This window comes from Piliocolobus tephrosceles, chromosome X, assembly GCF_002776525.5.
Source record: "Piliocolobus tephrosceles isolate RC106 chromosome X, ASM277652v3, whole genome shotgun sequence".
Classification (NCBI taxonomy): Eukaryota; Metazoa; Chordata; class Mammalia; order Primates; family Cercopithecidae; genus Piliocolobus; species Piliocolobus tephrosceles.
Window position 1 is genome coordinate 14,139,071 of NC_045455.1, and position 9,793 is coordinate 14,148,863.

General features: G+C 43.7%; 1 protein-coding gene across 3 annotated transcripts in view; it reads right to left on the reverse strand.

Moving 5' to 3' along the window:
• The window catches only part of TM9SF2 (transmembrane 9 superfamily member 2), a 75,262-nt gene that overhangs the window by 45,773 nt on the left and 19,696 nt on the right, over positions 1–9,793 (reverse strand). For all 3 annotated transcript variants that reach the window (XM_023218023.2, XM_023218025.2, XM_023218024.2), the window contains exon 3: positions 8,016–8,109. In XM_023218023.2, coding sequence (XP_023073791.1) covers positions 8,016–8,109 — 94 coding nt within the window. The remainder of the gene's footprint in view (positions 1–8,015; positions 8,110–9,793) is intronic.

Sequence of the window (9,793 nt, forward strand, 5' to 3'; positions counted from 1 at the left end):
CCTTAAAACACAAGCACAGCACTGTTCTGTTTCTATTTGGGAAAACGTGGGATTATAATTTTTCCTGGATTATTTCAGTGAGGATTTAAAATTCTCCTTGGAATAATTCTGAAAATCAAAGGCTCTATCAATCTAGAGTCAGACCTGGGTACAGGTCAGCTCCATCTTGTTAGGAGACCAGGGAAAGCTGCGTAACCCTGCCTCAGCTTCAGTTAACTTATGTGTAAAATGGGAGCAGGACCTGCCTTGCAGGGCTGTCAGATACAGAAATGTGTGTGCAAAACACCTAGCATGCTGACTGATGAAAACAGGTATTCACTAAATAACAGTTACTGTTAACATATCTCACCACCAGCTTTTAGCAAATACCAGAAAAATTATATCGAAGTCCATTATCTGAGGGAAATCATATAAGGCTGCACACTCCTGGCAAGACTTCTCCCCCATGCAGCCTGAGACCATCAGGACTGATGTGGTTTGGCTTGGTGTCCCCACCCAAATCTCATCTCCAACTGTGATCTGAACTGTAACCCCCATGTGTTGGGGGAGGGACCTGTGGGAGGTGATTAGATCGTGGGGGTGGTCCCCCATGCTGTTCTTGGGATAGTGAGTAAGTTCTCATAGGATCTGATGGTTTTACAAGGGTCTTTGCCTGCTTCATTCTGCACTTCTCTTTTCTGCCACCATGTGAAGAAGGACATGGTTGCTTCCCCTTCTGCCATGATTGTTTTCCTGAGGCCTCCCCAGTCATATGGAACTGTGAGTCAACTGAATCACTTTTCTTTACAAGTTACCCACTTTGGTATTTCTCCATAGCAGCATGAAAATGGACCACTGCCCATTAGGGCTAATGGGCAGGACTCATTATGCCATGGGTATCCTTGCTCTGGCAAGGATAATCCCATTATGCCCTTTACCCCTCTGAATATTAGTCACCACCAGAAGTCCAGGATTTCCATGTCATCCTTCCATTCTCACATTTGAATCCCAAAATGGATCCCCACCCCAACTGCTTAAACCCTTCCACTATGCCCTGAAACGCATGTGTCACCAGGAGAACACTGGTGCCTGTTCTGCTGGAAACCTGGCTGTCCCTGAGGGACGCTGCCTCACTGGAGTCTTGCCAGTGGTGCCTGTTTTCTCTCATAGGCCCCAGCGCTGGGCCAGACTATTCTCCCTCCTCCAGAAACCTCTAGCTTTGACTCCCACATGATCAGACCACACCGCCCCTACTCCTTCCTGTTCTTGTCATCTACCAACCCCAGGTCACTGGCCCTCAGCTCCAGACACACTGTCACTCCAACACTCCTCCTAGTTCCTGATTCTTGGTGATTACAACATTTATATAAATGATCCTTGAAAACAATGACCTTTTGATCCTCTGCCCTCTCCTCCAGCAACTCTGGTCTTCATCCTATTTCAAAGGACTCCCTCCTCTGGTCGCACTCCACCCTGCCTTTAACAATGACAGGAGTCCCTGCCGTTATCTTCATTTCAAGCTTCCTAGTGTCAAAGCACCTCCTCCCACTGTTCCAACTCACTGGCTTAAATGTTCCTCACCTCCAACAAGCTCTGGATGCCACTTGAATCGACAGATCCTACAGTCTTTTCACTGTCTCTTACTCCTTTTGTGCCCTTACATGCCCCCTGTGCAAGCTCAAACCCCAAGTTCAACAGTATCTCCATCTTTCATAACATCCAAGGATGTCCTCACATCCTGTGTTCTCTCACTTTTTTGGTACTCACTTGTTAAAACCACAAACCTGGTTAAATCCAACTCATAGCAGCACAGCTGGAAATAGCTGGAGATACATAAGTAAGCACGCTGGCTGCTTGTTACTTCAAACCATCAGCTGACCAGAGGGTTCCTGATGCAGCCTAGCAGCTGCTCTACACTCCTTCTTTATTCGCTCTCCTGGATCCTACTTGGCTGCTGCCTCCCTCCTTACTCACAGGTGGGGTGGCCATGCTACCTACTTCACTGAGGAATCAGGAGCAATTGCCACATTTACCTCCCAGCATCATGCCCCATGTCTCTGCCTTCCCTCCAGTTACAATGAGCTCACTGAGGCCAACCTTTCCACCAGTACACTGGGTCCCATCCCTTCTTGCCTGAGCAAGGACACCCATGGCAATCCTTCCATCTCCTAAAACATCATTTTTCCTATATCTACTGATCATACCCATCCACATATCTATCACAAGTCCTCTTTGGGGCGGGTGCCTTGGCTCACACCTGTAATCCCAGCACTCTGGGAGGCCAAGATGGGCAGATCACCTAAGGTGGGGAGTTTGAGACCAGCCTGGCCAACGTGGCGAAACCCTGTCCCTACTAAAAATACAAAAATGAACTAGGTGCAGTGGCAGGCACCTGTAATCCCAGCTGCTCGGGAGGCTAAGGCAAGAGAAACACTGGAACTGGGAGGTGGAGGCTGCGGTGAGCTGAGATTGCACCACTGCACTCCAGCCTGGATGACAGAGTAAGACTCTGTCTCCAAACAAACAAAAACAGTCCTCTTTGAACCATGCCATCTCCTCCAGCTACCACTCTTTTTCTCACTGCCAGTAAAATAAAAGTCCTCAAGACAGTTGTAGATGTGCCCACCTGCAACTGGCCTTTCCATTCTCTCTCCACCTGGCTATTCTACCACGGCTGCTTTCTCATCAATGACCTCCACATTGAAGGTTAAACCCAAGGTCAATCATCCGTCCTCATCTCACCTGACCCATCAGTGACAAATCAATCAATCCCTCCTCCTGGAAACACTTTCTTGCCTTGGCCTCCAGGGACCACAATCTCCCTGTTACCCTTCTTTCTCATCAATGGCTCCTTCTCAGTGTCCTTTGCTAGACTCTCGCCATCCTCCTGACCTGTAACACCAGGTGCTCCAAGGGTCTCAGCCTCATGCCTGTAATTCCAGCACTTTGGGAGGCTGAGAGGGGTGGATGTTTTAAGGTCAGGAGTTCAAGACCAGCCTGACCAACATGGTAAAATCCCACTTCTACTAAAAATACAATACCAGGAGCCCTCAGGGCGCCTGGTGCTACAGGTCAGAAGAGCGCCTCTTCGAGTTTTGTCTTCTCCATCTCTACCCCTCCCTTGGGGATCTCCTCAGTTCCATGGCTGTGAATACCATCTACACACGGATGATTCTCAACTATATACTGTGTATATCCAGGATGACGCCCTCCTCCAAACTCCAGGAGCACGTATTTGGCTGTTTATTCAACATCTCTGCTTGGACGCCGAATAAACACCTCTCACTGACCACATCCAAAACTAACTCTTCCCCATTCCCCAACCTGCCTCTTCCCACACTGTCCCATCTTAGAAAATAGAAACCCCACACTCCACATCCCATCCCTTGGCAAATTCTGTCGGCCACCTTCAAAACAAAGGCAGATTTAGAGATTCTGACCTCTTTACCATCCCCTTACCCCTCCGAGACAGATCATACCTAGATGAGGGAGAAGGCCTCCTACTGGTCTCCTGGCTTCTCCCCTCACGTCCCCATGATCCATTCTCAGTACAGCAGCCAGGGTGACCCTGGTAAAATCGAAGCCTATTCAAAACCCTCCAGTGTTAACTAACCATCTTGCTCAGATGTAAAGGCCAATCCTCACAGTGGCCTCTGAGTCATTCCATAATGTGGTCCTGTTACTTCTCTGTGCTCATTGCCTAATATGCTCTATCTTGCTCGCCTGCTTAAGTTGCACACCTCGGGGCCTTTCTTCAGCTAGAACACCTCCCCCTCATATTCACATGGCTCACTCCCTTACTTGCTTCAGGTCTTTGCTCAAATGTCACCTTCTCGGTAAGGCTCTTTAAATTTAAGATTTTAAATTCACCTTTGCAGTAAGCCTATTTAAAATTAGAAATTCCCCACACACCTTCCCAGATTTATTTTCAATAGTTCTTTCATCAGTAATTGAAACATATATTCTGGTAACTTATTTTGTCTCCTTCTCCCCATCAGCATAAAAGATCCATGAGGACGGAGATTTCTGTTTGGCTCACTGCTGTATCCCATCACAGTGCCTGGCACATGAAAGGTATTGAGCAAATATGTTAACTGAGTTTCTGAATATGAGTGCTTAGATCTCAGATGAGATTTTATGGTCCTCTGAAATGTGGTTTCAGCTTCACATAATACACACAATGTCTTGCACTGTTGTTTTCCTGACCTAAACAGAAGTCAAATATAAAAGATGGCAAAGCAGACTGGAATTTTATGTTGTTGCTGATTGTTACCTCAGTTTTTATGGCAGATCTAAAATAAGATAAAGCTGGGTATAGTGGCTCACACCTATAATCCCAGAACTTTGGGTGGCTAAGGCAGGAGGACTGCTTGAGCCCAGGAGTTCTAAACCAGCCTGGGCAACATAGTGAGACCCTGTCTCTCCAAAAAATAAAAAAAATTACCTGGGCATGGTGGGTATACCTGTAGTCCCAGCCACTCAGGAGGCTGAGGTGAGAGGATTTATTGAGCCTAGGAGTTCAAGGCTGCAGTGAGCTGTGGCCCAGCCCAGGCCACAGAGTGAGACTCAAAATGAAAGAAAAGAAAGAAAGAAAGAAAAGAAAGAAAAGAAAAGAAAAGAAAAAAAAAAGAAAGAAAGAAAGAAAGAAAGAAAGGAAGGAAGGAAGGAAGATCCTTGAAAATAAAGAATAAATAGTGAAATGAAAAACATTAGTCAATACATTTATGGCTGGCTTGGAAAAAAATCTTCTCAGTCCCATGTTTCTATTGACCTACACCTTGGCCTTAAAATGTGCTTGCTCTGCCCCTTTAAACTTGGGGCTTAGAGAATTTGTTTTAGTACAGATATTGATCCTAAAACATTCCATGAGACTCAGGGAAAATGTTGTATGCACATCTTTCTCCATTCTAAAGCTCTCCTTTTATTCTATTTAACCTCAACTTCTACAACAAAGGATTAAATCTGAAAAGTACTAGACCCCCAAAAGGGTCCTGTGTATGAGCAAGGAACAGTCCTTGCACAGAAACCGAAATGTGCCCAATGACGTCCTACTAAGGGGAGTAACCTGTCTTCAAAGTCTGCCCCAAGGGACAACACTTCTCCATGGTTTGAATATTTTGCTGGGTTTCCTTCTGTTTCCTGCTATGGACTCCTGCTGTCTTCCCAGTTCTCTAAGGGCATTACTGATGTTCTTCTCACCCATCATTTCTCAAGGCCAAGACATAACTAAACAGAGAGATGGGGCTGAGAGGCTGCTGGAGTATTTAAGATTGTAAAATTTAATAAGCATGCCTGAAAACAGTCATCTGCTCTAAGAAGAATGCAATACCATTCCAAGTAATCTTCCAAACATCCCAAGAGGAAGGTGGTGTTTCACAAGTTACATGCCTGCCCTGCTCAATGGGCAGGAGTTCCTTCCTCCCCAGGGACTTCATCCCATTAGGGCCTTCGAATCTACTGTGTTTAGGAAACTTTAAAAGTTACTGGCAATTTTAGGGTAGACAATTCCAGATTAGAATATCTGAAAGGGGGCCAGGTATGGTAGCTCATGCCTGTAATCCCAGCACTTTGTGATGTCGAGACAGGCAGATCATCTGAGGTCGGGAGTTCGAGACTAGCTTGGCCAACATGGCAAAACCCCATCTCTACAAAAAATACAAAAATTTGCTGGGCATGGTGGCACACGCCTGTAATTCCAGCTACTTGGGAGGCTAAGGCAGGAGAATCACTTGAACCCAGGAGGTGGAGGTTGCAGTGAGCTGAGATCGTGCCAGTGCACCCTAGCCTGGGCAATAGAGTGAGACTCTGTCTCAAAAAAAAAGAAAAAAGAAAAAAAAAAGTATTTGAAAGGCATCAGGTGGTGGTTCACGTCTATGTCTATAATCCCAACACTTTGGGAGGCTGAGGCGGAAGGATTGCTCGAAGCCAGAAGTTCAGGACAAGCCTGGGCAACAGAGTGAGACTTTGTCTCGATGAAAAATTTTAAAAATTGGCTGGATGTCGTGGTATGCATCTGTAGTCCTAGCCACTCAGGGGAGTGAGATAGGAAGATCACTTGAGCCTAGGAGTCTGAGGCTGCAGTGACCTATGATTGTGCCACGTCACTCCAGCCTGGGTGACAGAGCAAGGCTCCATCTCTTAAAAAAGAAAAGAAAAGGCCGGGCGCGGTGGCTCAAGCCTGTAATCCCAGCACTTTGGGAGGCCGAGACGGGCGGATCACAAGGTCAGGAGATCGAGACCATCCTGGCTAACACGGTGAAACCCCGTCTCTACTAAAAAATACAAAAATCTAGCCGGGCGAGGTGGCGGGCGCCTGTAGTCCCAGCTACTCCGGAGGCTGAGGCAGGAGAATGGCAGGAACCCGGGAGGCAGAGCGGAGCTTGCAGTAAGCTACTGCACTCCAGCCCTGGCGACAGAGCGAGACTCCGTCTCCAAAAAAAAAAAAAAAAAAAAAAGAAAAGAAAAAAAGAATATTTGAAGAGGATATATTTACAGTCAAAAACTATCAACCTGTAGTGGATTAAATCTGCACAGCGATGTCTCTTTTCCTCCAGGGCTTCACAGTGTAGGTGCAGGTGCTGGAGGGAGTAAGATGGTTGGTGAGACGAATCTAGGCCTAGGGATTTGCTGGACAGATAATAAATGTTATGTTCCATGTAATAAAATGTTGAGGGAGACAGGGGTGCCTCGTGAGAAAGCAGGGAAGGTGGATATGTATGAGGTCTAAGCCATAGCAGAGACGTGAAGCCAGGAGAGGAAGCTGTCGGGCTGGGGAATAAAACCTGGAGTCAAGTTAGAGCCATTAGAACACACATTCTCATGTGGACAGATGCCCATGGTAGAGGGTTAAAGGAAAAATGCAAAGTGTGGAATATAGTATGTTAAAACAAATAAGTATATCTAATCTATTTAATATAAGCTTATAGGTGTACGAAAATTTTCAGGAAATTTTAATAACAAGCTGTGAAGTAGAACTGCACGTTTATTATTATTCTTCTGCATCATTTAATTTTTGTATATGGTAATACATTATTATAATAAACTAATGTTTCTAAAAGCAAAAGACCATTGTTCTTTGTACAGTAGGAGAATAGATATAAAACAAACAGGGACTATGCAATTGGAAGGATAATAGGCTTAAAAGATAACAGATTTAAAGGCAAAAGAATTCTGAGAGATGATGAAGTACATATGTTGAAAAGAACACCTTACATTGTGCTTAGTTTGGTTTAACTGGTGTTCTAAAAATGTACCAAAGATGTTCCAAATACATTTTCAATCATCAAAATAGAAAGGTTAGGCCAGGCATACTGGCTCAAATCTGTAATCTCAACACTCTGGGAGGCCGAGGTGGGCAAATCACTTGAGTTCAGGAGTTTGAGACCAGCCTGACCAACACGGTGGAACCCCATCTCTACTAACAGTACAAAAAAATTAGCTGGATATGGTGCCATGCACCTATAGTCCCAGCTACTCGGGAAGCTGAGACATGAGAACTGCTTGAACCCGGGAGGCAGAGGTTGCAGTGAGCTGAAATCTCACCACTACACTGCAGCCTGGGCAACAGAGCAAGACTCTGTCTGAAAAAAAAAAAAAAAAAGAAAGAAAGGTTAGCTTCTAAAAATCCCAGTGCGGGAGCCCAGGAAGCATTATACGTGTTAACAGAGAGTGTCTCTAGATACTGCTGGAAAACAGAAGGAAACAGTCATAGAGCAGCTGGGACAACCCCTCATGACTGGAAGGTGGGTTTCAGGACCCTCTGTAAAGGAGGCAGAGCGTCTGAGTCTTGCCCCTTAAGCCACCGTCTTATCTTCATAACATTAGTTGCATGAATGTTCATTAAGACAGACTTATCAATGACACATTGTGAGAAGGAGAAGGATCCTTCTAACTTTGATTTTAAGAAACTATTCCTAGAAGAAAAAGATAAATGAACTCCTCCTTAGCAATGATAGCTGAGTTATATCAGGCTTTTCTTAAATAACAAAAAGCAAAAGCTGTAAGTAAATAATTATTACGTAACACTAAATACAAACCTTATATGGTGAAGGTTCAATTCTTTCCCCAAATAGTACCTGACCAAGATTTTCAGATGGGCGCTTTCCTTCTGATGCTTGGCAAAAATCAAACCTGGGAGAAGAATATTTAAATGTTTACACATAAAAGGGAACAATGAAATATCAAACACCTAGCCAATCTTGAGAGCAGATTAGGTACTGATCATTCTAGTAGCTCTAGTAGATGAGTAAGAAATCTATCCATACCCCAAGTCCTATGTACCACATCTCCCCCCATAAAAAACACCTAAAATTGTGCCTTCGAATATTTTGTTTTCTAAATAACATTCTCTTATTAGAATGTATATTACAGGATCTTTTAAATTGACTCATTATAATTTATTTTTGTTCACTCCAATAATAAAATGATTTAGATCCTTATTATCCAAACAAATTTTGCATAACTTATCTCCCTTCTATATCTAATTCAAACCTTTCATTAAAAATGATATTTCAGTAATGTATGTCAAGTCTACCTGCAGTTCTGTCTCATCTCAGTACGTTGGCCAACAGATCCCAATATGTGTAGTATGGCTAAACAGACACCCTGTGAAGAGTGCTGTGGAGAAGATGTAGTCAGTCACCTACAAGATTATCTGTGTTGTAATTCTCTTGTATTACTAATCGACTTTAATAAAGTTCTGTTTCAACATTACAGCTTAATTTCAGCTTTGCCACAGAAAATTAAAGGGCAGTTCTGTGATCACCCTGGAATGATACAGGGAATACCTGAGATCAGTACGGTAATAGTAACAGATTACTGAGATTCCTAAAGAGGCAGGTGGATCTCCGGTGACTAAAAACAATACTGAGGCTGGGAAGCTCCCAAATTAAGAATCTCCATTTACTGAATATAACAGATCCACTGACTTTTCCTAAGAATACTCACAAAGATTTAAAGATGTTTAACAAAACAAAAACTAGAAAAAAATTTAAGTATCCAATAATTAAATTATAGTCTACCCATTCATATATTTTGTACTCTTTTCTCAGACATACTTAAGTATATGAATTCTTTAGGATAGTCTTAACTTTTTTGTGTATGCTTTTCCCCACAGCAAACTATTTTCTTTTAAAACTCTTAAATAGCAGAGACATTAGATTCAACTAAATTTTAGGAACAGTTTTAGACCCAATGTGGTATACAATGGTCAAATGAATAAAGGATATTCATGCAGCATTTTTCACAATACCAAAAAACTGGGCCAGGCACAGTGGCTCATGTCTGTAATCCCAGCACTTTGGGAGGCCAAGGTGGAAGGATCACTTGAACCCAAGAGTTTGAGACCAGGCTGGGCAACATAGTGGGATTCCATCACCACAAAAAATTAAAAAAAAAAAAAAAAAAAACTAGCCAGGCATGGTGGCAAATGCCTGTGGTCGCAGCTATTCAGGAGGCTGAGATGAGAGGATCACCTAAGCCCAGGATGTTGTGGCTGCAGTGAGCCATGATGGCGCCACTGCATTCCAGCCTGGGCAACAGAGCAAGACCTTGTCTCAAAAACAAACAAACAAAAAACCTGGAAATAATCAAATGTTGGTAAATGGGAAATTAGTGAAACTAATTGTACATGAAATCTATACAATTTCTTTTTTTTTTTCTGAGACAGAGTCTTGCTCTGTCGCCCAGGCTGGAGCGCCATTCTCCTGCTTCAGCCTCCCGAGTAGCTGGGACTACAGGCGCCCACCACCACGCCCAGCTAATTTTTTGTATTTTTAGTAAAGACGGGTTTTGTTTTTTTTGTTTTTTTTTTTTT